Source organism: Mustelus asterias, chromosome 9 (genome assembly GCF_964213995.1).
Source record: "Mustelus asterias chromosome 9, sMusAst1.hap1.1, whole genome shotgun sequence".
In the NCBI taxonomy this organism is placed as follows: domain Eukaryota; kingdom Metazoa; phylum Chordata; class Chondrichthyes; order Carcharhiniformes; family Triakidae; genus Mustelus; species Mustelus asterias.
This window is the reverse complement of record NC_135809.1, coordinates 73754574-73769362: the sequence shown is the minus strand read 5'-3', so window position 1 is coordinate 73769362 and position 14789 is coordinate 73754574. Positions and strand designations below refer to the sequence as shown.

The 14789-nt window shown below is 49.1% G+C and overlaps 1 protein-coding gene across 3 annotated transcripts in view; it reads left to right on the top strand.

Moving 5' to 3' along the window:
- Positions 1 to 14430, top strand: part of LOC144498746 (CD151 antigen-like) — a 49974-nt gene extending 35544 nt beyond the window's left edge. For all 3 annotated transcript variants that reach the window (XM_078220363.1, XM_078220364.1, XM_078220365.1), the window contains exons 5-8: positions 6689 to 6793; positions 8166 to 8324; positions 11970 to 12056; positions 12697 to 14430. In XM_078220363.1, coding sequence (XP_078076489.1) covers positions 6689 to 6793; positions 8166 to 8324; positions 11970 to 12056; positions 12697 to 12759 — 414 coding nt within the window. In that variant the 3' untranslated portion in view covers positions 12760 to 14430. The remainder of the gene's footprint in view (positions 1 to 6688; positions 6794 to 8165; positions 8325 to 11969; positions 12057 to 12696) is intronic.
- The last annotated feature ends 359 nt before the right edge of the window (positions 14431 to 14789 follow it).

Below are 14789 nucleotides of genomic sequence, written 5' to 3'. Positions count from 1 at the left end.
GGAATTCCCTCCCTAACAGCACCAAGGGTGTACCTACACCTTAGAGAGTGCAGTTGTTGAAGAAGGCAGCTCATCACCACCTTCTGAAAGGCAGTTAGGGATGGGCAACAAACTGGACACCTATATCCTGTAAGAGAAGATGCTGGTCAGTTTGATCCTGTGAGTTTCTTTATATGTGGGTTTCTCTCGCCATTACACTTTGAAGTGTATTTATTTTTTATCAGTTACAATGTCCCCCCTAGTGACAGAATTCTCTCCTCTTGTGAAAACCAAACCCTCATTTAATAGTTCAATCATGTCCTCTGTCTTCATAACACCATTAGATACAGGAGCAGAGGTAGGCCATTCGGCCCATCGAGTCTCTTCCGTCATTCAATGAGATCATGACTGATCTGATGTAACCCTCAACTCCACTTTCCCGTCTCATCCCCAAAACCCTTCATGCCCTTACTGATTAGATATCTCTATATCTCAGCCTTAAACACACTTATTGATGCAGCCTCTACAGCTCTCTGAGGTAAAGAATTCCAGATTCAGTACCCTCCTTGAGAAGATATTTCTCCTCATCTCTGTCTTAAATGGGTGACCCCTTACCCTGAGGCACCTCACAGGAGGAAACATCCCCTCAGTTTCTACCCTGTCATGGCCCTGAGAATCCTATACATCTCAATAAGGTTGCCTTTCATTCTTCTAAACACCAATGAGTACAGGCCCAATCTACTCAACCTCTCCTCATAAGAACTACTGCCTTGTATAGTTTTAAACATATATTGTAAATAATTGTGGCCCCAGCACTGATCCCTGTGGCATTCCACTAGTTACAGGTTGTCACCTTCAAAGTACCCTTCTTGTTCTAACTCTCTGTCTTATGTGAGCTATGATGTGGAGATGCCGGCATTGGACTGGGGTAAACACAGTAAGAAGTTTAACAACACCAGGTTAAAGTCCAACAGGTTTATTTGGTAGCAAAAGCCACACAAGCTTTCGGAGCTCTTAGCCCCTTCTTCAGGTGAGTGGGAATTCTGTTCACAAACAGAGCTTATAAAGACACAGACTCAATTTACATGAATAATGGTTGGAATGCAAATACTTACAACTAATCAAGTCTTTAAGAGACGAAACAATGTGAGTGGAGAGAGCATCAAGACAGGCTAAAAAGATGTGTATTGTCTCCAGACAAGACAGCCAGTGAAACTCTGCAGGTCCACGCAACTGTGGGAGTTACAAATAGTGTGACATGAACCCAATATTGGGGAGCACTTCAGCGGTCACAGGCTTTCGGCCTCTGATATTCGGGTAAGCGTTCTCCAAGGCGGCCTTCACGACACACGACGGCGCAGAGTCGCTGAGCAGAAACTGATAGCCAAGTTCCGCACACACGAGGATGGCCTAAACCGGGATATTGGGTTCATGTCACACTATTTGTAACTCCCACAGTTGCGTGGACCTGCAGAGTTTCACTGGCTGTCTTGTCTGGAGACAATACACATCTTTTTAGCCTGTCTTGATGCTCTCTCCACTCACATTGTTTCGTCTCTTAAAGACTTGATTAGTTGTAAGTATTTGCATTCCAACCATTATTCATGTAAATTGAGTCTGTGTCTTTATAAGCTCTGTTTGTGAACAGAATTCCCACTCACCTGAAGAAGGGGCTAAGAGCTCCGAAAGCTTGTGTGGCTTTTGCTACCAAATAAACCTGTTGGACTTTAACCTGGTGTTGTTCTTATTATGTGAGCTAGCCAATCCTTTATCCGTGTTAATATACTATCCCCAACGCCATGGATCCTTATTAAGTAATTTTTTTGTTCAGTACTTTATCAAATGCTTTTTGGAAATCCAAGTATATTGCATCTAGTGCTTCCCCTTTATCTGTCCTGTTCCATTACCAGCTGCAAGAATTCCAATGAATTTGTCAGACATGATTTCCCCTTCATGAAGCCAGGCTGATTCTGCTTGATTATATTATGCATTTCTAAATGTTCTGCTATTACATCCTTTTTAATGTACTCTTAACATTTTCCCAATGACTGAAGTTAAGCTAACTGGCTTATAGTTACCTGTTTTTGTCTCCCTCCCTTTTTGAATAAGGGCGCTTTATTGGCAGTTTTCCAAATCTCTGGAACTTTTCCAGAATTTAAGGATTCTTGGAAGATTACCACCAGTCCACCCACTATTTCTGTAGCCACTTCCTTTACAGTCTTAGGATGCAACCATCAGGTCCAGGGGACTTATTGGCCATTCTGTGAAAGGCAACATTGCTGAACGACAACAGAAAGTGCTGAAAATGCTCAGCAGTTCATGCAACATCTACAGAGGCAGAAGCAGAGTTAACGTCTCAGATTGATCATCTTTTGAACCAGCGATTGCTGCTTTGTGGACCCCCCATTATATGCCCCTTGCTGAGTGAGTTCCAGAAACGAGGCAACCAATGTGTGAGCTCTGATAATGATCACTCACTTCCACTTAAATCTTTCTCATCTCTGATAGAAATCTGATCATCTGTAGCTCCATTAAAAAGGTTAAAAAAACCCGAGTGCAGTGAACGAACAGTTTCAGAATGCAGCAAGAAATCTCAGCAGGTCTGACTGCATCTGTGGAGAGAGAATAGAGCCAACGTTTCAATCTGGGTGACCCTTCGTCAGAGCTGAAGACAATAGATTTATACTGGAATTTATAATTTATACTGTAAGGCGGGGAGGGGGGGGTGGTGGGGGTAGGCTGTGGAAGCTGGAGAGAGAACCAGAAGATGTCACAGACAAAGAGACACAGGGAATGTAACAGAGGAGATCATGGCTAAGAATGGTGCTGATAATGTCCATTATGAGACCAGAATTTGGAAATGGCAGAACAAAATTACACAGAGTTTCAAAGGACAACCTGAGACATGTAACTGATGCCCGAGTGGAGTGGGGGGGAGGGGAGACCATGGGGGGAAGAAAGATAAAAAAGCAAGATTTTTTAAAAATTGAAAAGTGAAACAATGAAATATATTAAAATAAAATTGAAGGACGGAAATGGGGTGAAGATGGAGGAGAAAGTTCACAGTATCAGAGCCCCGCCAATTACTGCCAGTGCACTGTCCCACACTGACACCCAGTGTCAGACCTGGGTACAGCAGCTATCTGTGTCCCACACTGACACCCAGTGTCAGACCAGGGTACAGCAGCTATATGTGTCCCACACTGACACCCAGTGTCAGATCTAGGTATGATGTGGAGATGCCGGCGTTGGACTGGGGTAAACACAGTAAGAAGTTTAACAACACCAGGTTAAAGTCCAGCAGGTTTATTTGGTAGCAAAAGCCACACAAGCTTTCGGAGCTCTAAGCCCGTTCTTCAGGTGAGTGGGAATTCTGTTCACAAACAGAGCTTATAAAGACACAGACTCAATTTACATGAATAATGGTTGGAATGCGAATACTTACAACTAATCAAGTCTTTAAGAAACAAAACAATGTGAGTGGAGAGAGCATCAAGACAGGCTAAAAAGATGTGTATTGTCTCCAGACAAGACAGCCAGTGAAACTCTGCAGGTCCTAGGTATAGCAGGTATCTGTCCCACACTGACACCCAGTGTCAGTGTGGGACACATATAGCTGCTGTACCCTGGTCTGACACTGGGTGTCAGTGTGGGACAGATATCAGTCAGACCAGGGTACAGCAGCTATATGTGTCCCACACTGACACCCGGTGTCAGACCAGGGTACAGCAGCTATCTGTGTCCCACACTGACACCCAGTGTCAGACCTAGGTATTCATGATGTGGAGATGCCGGCGTTGGACTGGGGTAAACACAGTAAGAAGTTTAACAACACCAGGTTAAAGTCCAACAGGTTTATTTGGTAGCAAAAGCCACACAAGCTTTCGAGGCTCTGAGCCCCTTCTTCAGGTGAGTTTGTGAACAGAATTCCCACTCAGATTCTGTTTGTGAACAGAATTCCCACTCACCTGAAGAAGGGGCTCAGAGCCTCGAAAGCTTGTGTGGCTTTTGCTACCAAATAAACCTGTTGGACTTTAACCTGGTGTTGTTAGACCTAGGTATGGCAGGTATCTGTCCCACACTGACACCTAGAGTGAGACCAGGGTACAGCAGGTATCTGTGTCCCACACTGACATGATGTGGAGATGCCGGCGTTGGACTGGGGTAAACACAGTAAGAAGTTTAACAACACCAGGTTAAAGTCCAACAGGTTTATTTGGTAGCAAAAGCCACGCAAGCTTTTGGAGCTCCAAGCCCCTTCTTCAGGTGAGTGGGAATTCTGTTCACAAACAGAGCATATAAAGACACAAACTCAATTTACATGAATAATGGTTGGAATGCGAATACGTACAGCTAATCAAGTCTTTAAGATACAAACAATGTGAGTGGAGAGAGCATCAAGACAGGCTAAAAAGATGTGTATTGTCTCCAGACAAGACAGCCAGTGAAACTCTGCAGGTCCAGGCAACTGTGGGGGTTACAAATAGTGTGACATGAACCCAATATCCCGGTTTAGGCCATCCTCGTGTGTGCGGAACTTGGCTATCAGTTTCTGCTCAGCGACTCTGCACCGTCGTGTGTCGCGAAGGCCGCCTTGGAGAACGCTTACCCGAATATCAGAGGCCGAATGCCCGTGACCGCTGAAGTGCTCCCCAACAGGAAGAGAACAGTCTTGCCTGGTGATTGTCGAGCGGTGTTCATTCATCCGTTGTCGTAGCGTCTGCATAGTTTCCCCAATGTACCATGCCTCGGGACATTCTTTCCTGCAGCGTATCAGGTCGACAACGTTGGCCGAGTTGCAAGAGTAGGTACCGTGTACCTGGCAGATGGTGTTCTCACGTGAGATGATGGCATCTGTGTCGATGATCCGGCACGTCTTGCAGAGGTTGCTGTGGCAGGGTTGTGTGGTGTCGTGGTCACTGTTCTCCTGAAGGCTGGGTAGTTTGCTGCGGACAATGGTCTGTTTGAGGTTGTGCGGTTGTTTGAAGGCAAGAAGCGGGGGTGTGGGGATGGCCTTGGCGAGATGTTCGTCTTCATCAATGACATGTTGAAGGCTCCGGAGAAGATGTCATAGCTTCTCCGCTCCGGGGAAGTACTGGACGATGAAGGATACTCTGTCCACCGTGTCCTGTGTTTGTCTTCTGAGGAGGTCGGTGCGGTTTTTCGCTGTGGCGGCTCGGACCTGTCGATCGATGAGTCGATCGCTATATCCTGTTCTTATGAGGATTGCAACAGACACCTCCAGGCAGCTCCTCCGGAGCCTGCAACATGTCATTGATGAAGACGAACATCTCGCCAAGGCCATCCCCACACCCCCACTTCTTGCTTTCGAACAACCTCACAACCTCCAACAGACCATTGTCCGCAGCAAACTACCCAGCCTTCAGGAGAACAGTGACCATGACACCACACAACCCTGCCACAACAACCTCTGCAAGACGTGCCGGATCATCGACACAGATGCCATCATCTCACGTGAGAACACCATCCACCAGGTACACGGTACCTACTCTTGCAACTCGGCCAACGTTGTCTACCTGATACGCTGCAGGAAAGGATGTCCCGAGGCATGGTACATTGGGGAAACTATGCAGACGCCACGACAACGGATGGATGAACACCGCTCGACAATCACCAGGCAAGACTGTTCTCTTCCTGTTGGGGAGCACTTCAGCGGTCACGGGCATTCGGCCTCTGATCTTCAGGTAAGCGTTCTCCAAGGCGGCCTTCATGACACACGACGGCGCAGAGTCGCTGAGTAGAGACTGATAGCCAAGTTCCGCACACATGAGGACGGCCTAAACCGGGATCTTGGGTTCATGTCACACTATCTGTAACCCCCACGACTTGCCTGGGCTTGCAAAATCACACTAACTGTCCTGGCTGGAGACAATACACATCTCTTTAACCTGTGCTTAACCCTCTCTCCACTCACATTATCTGTACCTTTAAGACTTGATTACTGCATTCCAACCATTATTTTGTAAATTGAGTTTGTGTCTTTATATGCCCTGTTTGTGAACAGAATTCCCACTCAACTGATAGAGGGGCAGCGCTCCGAAAGCTAGTGGCTTGTGCTCCCAAATAAACCTGTTGGACTTTAACCTGGTGTTGTGAGACTTGTAACTGTACTTACCCCAGTCCAACGCCGGCATCTCCACACCCAGTGTCAGTGTGGGTACAGCAGGTATCTGTGTTCACACTGAGGGGCAATTTAGCATGGCCAATTCACCAAACCCGCACATTTGTGGGAGGAAACCAGAGCACCCGGAGGAAACCCACGCCGACATGGTGGGAATGTACAAACTCCCCACAGACAGTCACACAAGGCTGGAATTGAACCCGGGACCCTGGCCCTGTGAGGCACTGTAAGAAGTCTCACAACGCCAAATAAAGTCTAACAGGTTTATTTGGCAGCACAAGCTTTCGGAGCACTGCTCCTTCATCAGGTGAGTGAGTGAGTGTTGCTGTGAGGCAGCAGTGCTAACCACTGTGCTGCCCAGTGCCAGACTGACACCCAGTATCAGATCTGGGTATAGCAGGTCAGTGCCTCACACTGATCCCACAGCCCCTTGCCCTGTCCCCCTCTCCCACATCACTTCCCTCTGTCACTCCATCTGTCTCTCCCTTGCCCCCTCCATCACTCGCCCCCTCTGCCCCTCGCCCTGTCCTTCACTCTGTTACTTCCACACTCTGCTCTCTATTGCAGCTCGGTGATGACCTGAAGACTAATCTGAGGGTGACGATGACTGAGAAATACCGAGTGAAAGGTGACACAAGAATCACCAAGGCTGTGGACAAACTTCAGCAAGAAGTGAGTGACCATCAGCTCAGGAAAGCATGGTGACCGCCGGGAGTGACCGCTGGTGTGACTGCCAGGGGAGTGACCATGAGGGGAGGGACCGCCGGCGGGGGGGGGGAGTGTGATCGCCGTTGGGGGGGGGGGGGGGGGAGAGTGTGATCGCCGGGGGGGGGAGGGGGGGTGTGTGATCACCGTGGGGGGCAGGGGGGGCGGAGTCTGACCACCGTGGGGGGAGGGGGGAGTGTGACTGCCAGCTGAGGGGGCGGGGGGGAGGTTCTGTGTGGGGGGTGTGGGGGGGGAGTGTGACCGCCAGGGGAGTGACCGCCGGGGTGGGGGGGGGGGCGGAGAGTGTGACCGCCGTGGCCGGAGGGGGGGAGGGGGGCAGTGTGACCGCCAGGGGAGTGACCGCTAGTGATGTCTTGGACATTGCTTTTGTTGGTTGAAGAGATACGATAACATTAATTTGTGTTTACAGTGGGATCTTGGATGTAATAAAATTTCCAGGGATTATTATAAACCTGAAATCTGAACTGAATTGTAAACGGAGATATGAGATCTGCTAACCAAAAGCTTCATGACAACATTATAAAACAAGATATGACACCAAGTCACATGGAGACATTAGATCAGATGAACAGAAGCTGGGTCAAAAGTTGGGTTCAAGAAGCTTCTTAAAGGAGAAAAGTGTGGTGGGAAGGTGGAAAAGCCGAGGGAGGAAATTCCAGAGCTTGGGCCTGGGCAACTGAGACATGATCACCAACAGAGGAGCAATTATAATTGGTAATGCACAAGAGGTCAGAATTAAGAGGAAAGCCGATATCTCTGAGGGGCTGAAGTACATTATAGAGATGGGGAGGATCAAGCTCATGGAGAACTTGGAAAACAAGGATAAGAATTTTAAAATCAAGACATTGCTTGCCTGGAAGGCACTGGAGGTCAGCGAGAGGTCAGCGAGCACAGGGCTATTAGGGAATCATATCTTGTTGCAAGTTAAGACATAAACAGGAAAGTTTTGGATGATGCCAAGGTTACGGATGGTAGAATGTGGAAGACCACCCAGAAGTGCACTGGAATTGTCAAGTCGAGTGGAAACAAAACCATGGGTGAAGATTTCAGCAGCAGATCAGCTAGGGCAGGGACAAAGTTGAGTGATGTTAAAGAGGTGGATGAAGGTAGTTTTAGAAACAACGTGAATATGGGGTCAGAAGCTCATCTCAGGATCAAATGTGACACCAAGGTTTGTGAGGAGGAAGGGGGGACAGAGGGAGGCAGAGGACAGAGCAGCTAATTGTTTCAATCTTACCGAGAAAGAACTCCGGGAGCTCTGACTAAACTCCTCTCTCCCTCCTTCCCTCCCTCTCTCTCTCTCTCTTTACATCCTCAGTTCCATTGCTGTGGGAGTAACAACTCGAAGGACTGGCAGGAGAGCCGGTGGGTGAAGGGTGGACATTCTGGAGACAGAATCGTGCCCGACAGCTGCTGCAAAACTGTCACCACTGGCTGTGGCAAGAGGGACCATCCATCCAACATCTACAAAGTGGAGGTGAGTGAGAGAGAGAGGCCCTGACGGTCCGGAGAGGCCCTGACGGTCCGGAGAGGCCCTGACGGTCCGGAGAGGCCCTGACGGTCCGGAGAGTCCCTGACGGTCCGGAGAGGCCCTGACTGTCCGGAGAGGCCCTGACTGTCCGGAGAGGCCCTGACTGTCCGGAGAGGCCCTGACTGTCCGGAGAGGCCCTGTCTGTCCGGAGAGGCCCTGTCTGTCCGGAGAGGCCCTGTCTGTCCGGAGAGGCCCTGTCTGTCCGGAGAGGCCCTGACTGTCCGGAGAGGCCCTGACTGTCCGGAGAGGCCCTGACTGTCCGGAGAGGCCCTGACTGTCCGGAGAGGCCCTGACTGTCCGGAGAGGCCCTGACTGTCCGGAGAGGCCCTGACTGTCCGGAGAGGCCCTGACTGTCCGGAGAGGCCCTGACTGTCTGGAGAGGCCCTGACTGTCCGAGAGGCCCTGACTGTCCGAGAGGCCCTGACTGTCCGAGAGGCCCTGACCCTCCGGAGAGGCGGCAGAGGGGTCTGACCATCAATGTCTAATACCTTCTCCTTATCAATTTTAAACCCTCCTAGTATCTGAACTATCTCCTCTTTCACCGTGGCATCCTCTTCCTTGGTAAAAACAGCTGTAGCGCTTTTGTTTCAAACCTTGGCCATGTCCCCTGTCTCCATGTGTAAATCCCCTTCAAAGTCAATCATTTGTTTTATCTTTAAAAGTTTATTGTTGGAATGTGTGTGTTGTCGGCGAGGCAGCATTGATTGCTCATCCCTTATTACCCTGGAGAAGCTGCTGGTGAGTTCCCTCTTTGAATTGCTGCAGTTCCCATGGTGTAGATATACCCACATTGCTGTTAGGGAGGGAATTCCAGGATTTTGACCCAGCAATAGTGAGGGAACTGCAATATATTTCCAAGTCAGGATGCTGAGTGACTTGGAGGGGAACCTCCAGGTGGTGGTGTTCCCATGTGTCTGCCACCCTTGTCCTTCTAGATGGTTGTGGGTTTGGCAGGCGCTGCCTAAGGAACCTTGTTGAGTTCCTGCAGTGCATTTTGTAGATGGTACACACGGCTGCTGCTATGTGTGGTGGTGGAGGGAGTGAAGGGATAGCAATCAAGCGGGTTCTTCCTTTTGTCAGTGTTTTATTACTGATGTGCTTATGGAAATCATTTGGATTCTCTCATATGCCAGTCTACTTGCCATCCTCTCCCTATCTCTTTGCTTTACTCACGAGTCATTTCACTTCTCTGAACTTTCTATTTTCAGCCTCATTCCACTGAAACCTATCGGATTCACCCTTCAACTGCTTTATTTTGCTCTCTACCTCTCTCACAGGGAGCTGTGGTTTGATCTTCTTACCTCCGCACAGAAATGTATTTTGACCGCATCCAAAAGATCACTTTATGAGCAGTTTCTCTGGGCCAGCTCCATTCTCAACTCACTCATGTTTGTCCTCCCCCAAATAATTATTCTTCCTTTGGTTGTCTCTTTCCAAAGCCAACCTAAACCACTGTCCCCTAAATCTTCTCTTACTGACATATGATCTACTTGGCCCATCTCATTCCCAAGAACCAGGTCTAGCTGTGTCTCGTTGACCAGATACATACTGTTGTAAAAAGTTCTCTTGAACACACTCTAGAAATTCTTCCCCTTTCTGCCCCTCATACTACTACTATCCTTGTCTATATTCAGTTTCCTTGCAGATTTCTTCCTCTAGAGCAGGGGTCTCCAAACTACGGCCCGCGGGCCACATCCGGCTGAAAGTTTGGAGGCCGCTGCTCTAGATCTTTCTGACTAGCTGCCTGTCTATCGACTACTCTGAGCAATGTAATTGTGTTACTTGGTTCTAGTTCTACCCAAACAGATTCTGCCCTTGAACCCTCTGGGACACCTTCTGACTCCAACATTGTAATATTCACCTTAATCAATGCTCCCCATCCCCCTTTTTGTTTCCTTCCCAATCTTTCCTGAACACCTTGTATCCAGGAATATTTAGGTCCAGTCCTAACGTTGTTTAGCCAAGTCTCTGATATCGCCATAGCATCATGTATTTATGATAAAGACACAGTAACCCTCATATAAGCCTCACCATTTTTTCTCTTACTCTGATTGCACCTAATACTAGGGTGGAAAATATTACCTCTCCGTCCCCCAGTTCTCGGTACTTCTCTCTGGTTCTGTCTCTTGGTTCTCATCCCCTGCCCAGTTAGTTTAAACCCACCCCAACAGCATGAGCAAACCACCCCAGCTGGAACACAATTGTGGCTCTATTTGGCTGTAACACATCTCTCCTGTACAAGCATCATCCCCCATGCAACTGGTGCCAATATCCCAGGAGTCTACATCTCCTGCACCACCTCTCAACCACACATTCACCTGTTCTATCCTCCTGTCCCTAAACTCACCAGCACGTAGTCCTGGAAGTAATCAGGAGATCACCCCCTACCTCCCTAAATTCTATCTGCAGGACCTTATCCCTCTTTCGAACTGTGCCATTGGTACCTATGTGGACTATGACCCCTGGCTATTCACCCTCCCCATCAGGGTGCTCTGCAGCCACTCAGTAATGTTGTTAACCCAAGGATCATTCTGGATTCATGTCTTTGCATGGACAGAAACATCTCTCACTATTGAATTTCCTATCGGGATTGCCTTTCCAATCTTCCTCTTTGGATTTGGCTTTGGCTGCCTTGCCAGAGGCATTGAGAATGGAATATTGGTTAGAGAGAGAGGTACACTCGGGGGACTCCTGCACTACTGGCCTAGTCTTCCCTGACTGCCTGACAGGTACCCATTCCCTATCTGCCCTCTAAATCCTTAAGCTGCGCGGTGATTACATCTATAAACATGCTATCCAGTAAACTCTTACCAACAACTGCTCAATCCAGAGCTCAATGTGCTGGAATTGAGGCCCCTCGCTGTATATGTGATTCCAGAAAAGAGAAATATCCTGGAGTTCACACGTGGAACATAAGAACATAAGAAATAGGAGCAGTATAGGCCATCTAGCCCCTTGAGCCTGCCCCGCCATTCAATAAGATCATGGCTGATCTGAAGTGGATCAGTTCCACTTACCCGCCTGATCCCTATAACCCCTAATTCTCTTACCGATCAGGAATCCATCTATCTGTGATTTAAACATATTCAACGAGGTAGCCTCCACCACTTCAGTGGGCAGAGAATTCCAGAGATTCACCACCCTCTGAGAGAAGAAGTTCCTCCTCAACTCTGTCCTAAACTGGCCCCCCTTTATTTTAAGGCTGTGCCCTCTAGTTCTAGCTTCCTTTCTAAGTGGAAAGAATCTCTCCATCTCTACCCTATCCAGCCCCTTCATTATCTTATAGGTCTCTATAAGATCCCCCCTCAGCCTTCTAAACTCCAACGAGTACAAACCTAATCTGCTCAGTCTCTCCTCATAATCTACACTCCTCATCTCTGGTATCAACCTGGAACAGGATGCACACTCCACGGGCCCAAACTGTCCTGCCATTCCTCTATTCATTAGACTTTAATCCCTGGTTCCTGTAGCTCCTCTAAATCCCTGGAAGCACTCAGATAAAGTTCTGCACTCCCTCTATCGGAGCTCTTGTTGTGCGATGCAGGATAAGTGGGAAGCAGAAGATGACAGAGCTGTTGTTTTTTTTTACAGGGGGGCTGCATCACCAAGCTAGAGGGCTTCATCATGGCCCATCTGAGGATTATTGGAGCAGTGGGAATAGGAATCGCCTGTGTCCAGGTATGAACACAATTGTCAAAGACTTGGGTTGGGGCCAGGCCTGGGTGTGAGCTGAATGAGTAACTGACTGACCGAGGAGAATCCTGTTTATTATATTATCTCCTAGCTTCACCCCCTCACTTCAGGGTCAGTCTGACTTCTGTGCCTCCAGCCCCCTCACCGGCTGCTAAACTCCCTCCTCACCCAGCCACACCAGAAATAGGTTAGAACTGAAATAGTCAGGAAGATTAGGCTCTATTGATGCTCCTGTGGCTCTGAGAATCCCTGTCAGTCTGGAAGGTGGCACGTAACTGGACAGTTCTTCATCTGAGAACTCGATGAAAAAAAAGCTATGGCAGCCAGGAATTTCAAAATAGCTGATAGAGTGTCTCAGTGTGGAGCTCCATGTGTGAACTCTCCTCAGTCTCAGTGTGGAGCTCCATGTGTGAACTCTCCTCAGTCTCAATGTGGAGCTCCATGTGTGAACTCTCCTCAGTCTCAGTGTGGAGCTCAGTGTGAGAGCTCTCCTCGGTCTCAGTGTGGAACTCAGTGTGAAAGTTCTCCTCGGTCCTGGCCTGACATTGTCGATATGTTAGTGTTGTTGTTGACGTGTTGGTAATGACGATTGAATAACGCTGACGTGGTGTTCTTTTCTTTGCAGATTTTTGGAATGATCTTTACCTGCTGCCTGTACAGGAACCTGAAGGCAGATACTCCGTATTAGAGCCCAGCCGGAAGGCAATTTCCTCTCTGCATTCACAGCGCAACTTTCCACAAGACCGGCCATCATCAGAGTGTCAGATACGGGGCAGTTCATTCTAGAGCCCAGACTCAGGATCCCCTCTCTGCCCACCTCCCCGACCCGCTCCCTCCCCCACTCCCCACACCCAGATCACCCCTCCCCACTCCCCACACCCAGATCACCCCTCCCCCACTCCCCACATTGGGACCCCCTCCCCCACTCCGCATAGGGCCTCCTCTGCCACCCACTCCCCCACCCAGCTTCTGTAACATAACCTGTCCTATCAGGATGAGGCCACACTGCCACTGGGCTATTTCTGGGCATTTGATGCCTGCCCTGAGGATGTCACATGACTAAATGAACCATGTTCCAAGGCCATGCCTGGAATTCCCAGGGAAACAGTGCACTGAAAACTGGCTGTTCATTATAACTTCTCCCCTTGAAGCCTCCGAGAGAGAGAGAGAGGGATCAGCTGGGGATAAGGTTCTGGGTTTCACTGGCATCTCCAGCCTTGGGTATTCCAGTGTGGAGTGCCCACGTGATGCATCAACAGCCTCTCCTCAAGTTAATTGGGCTGATTTCACTGACCAATGATAGACCTCTAACCCCTCCCCCCCACCCCCCCCATCACAGCCCCTAACACCCAGCAACACTCCTGATATGTCCCCCTCACCCAACCCCTCCACTGTGTACACACCAGCCCCTCCACTGTGTACACACCAGCCCCTCCACTGCGTACACACCAGCCCCTCCACTGTGTACACACCAGCCCCTCCACTGTGTACACACCAGCCCCTCCACTGTGTACACACCAGCCCCTCCACTGTGTACACACCAGCCCCTCCACTGTGTACACACCAGCCCCTCCACTGTGTACACACCAGCCCCTCCACTGCGTACACACCAGCCCCTCCACTGTGTACACACCAGCCCCTCCACTGCGTACACACCAGCCCCTCCACTGTGTACACACCAGCCCCTCCACTGTGTACACATCAGCCCCTCCACTGTGTACACATCAGCCCCTCCACTGCGTACACACCAGCCCCTCCACTGTGTACACACCAGCCCCTCCACTGCGTACACACCAGCCCCTCCACTGTGTACACACCAGCCCCTCCACTGTGTACACACCAGTCTCTCCACTGATTGCCTCTTTATTTGGTACATACCCTGGACAGGGTGAAGAGTGGATCCCTGCAGCCAGCCCCACACGAGAAGGGGGGACAATGAACGTGTTACTCAGGAGTCATGGCCTTCTTGTGGTGTCTGTGGTAAAGACACACGATTCACAAACTGGGCCTGGGAATGATATTTCGGATCACTGCCATCCTCACACTGCTTGCTGGGAAGAACGAGGGGAGTGCGGTGGGAGAGATAGTTAACAATATAATTAACCTTTAAGCTGGCAGCTGTAAACTGTGCTGATTCTGTGCTGGTTGTGCCTTGTCATCACTCTGGGTCAATTCTGGTTCCCAGTCGCTCTGTATAAAGGTGCTGTGGAGCAGAGAAAGTCACCAGGAACCCTGTGGCTCTCTGTTCCTCCCCCTAACTTTCTGTTATGTTACTGTAGCTGTCACTGATTACAGTGGGGGACTTCCCCAACCCTGTATTTTTATATTTACTGTAGAAAATAAAACCGATCTAACACCACACTGTGTCAGAGTGAGAAAGAATTACGTGACAAACACTGCCGCCCTTTTCGATAACGGCAACCGTTTATACAGTGAACGGAACCTGCTCACACTATGAACGGTCTATATTTTGTTGGTCATAAACCGGGTGGTTTTATGACTGATGTGAATACTCACTTTGCTACACTCCTGCTGGTATATAGGCAATAAATGAATCCACCTTTGCACCGCTGCAATCAATTGAAAAGTAAACATGCTGCCCGTTACCTGATTGGCAATCAGTCATACCAGCTTTCCCTACAACTTCAGATCTGAAAGAACATTTAAGGAATTTGCGATTGTGCGATGTTTCTCCTGGGCGAAATAGAACAATTATAC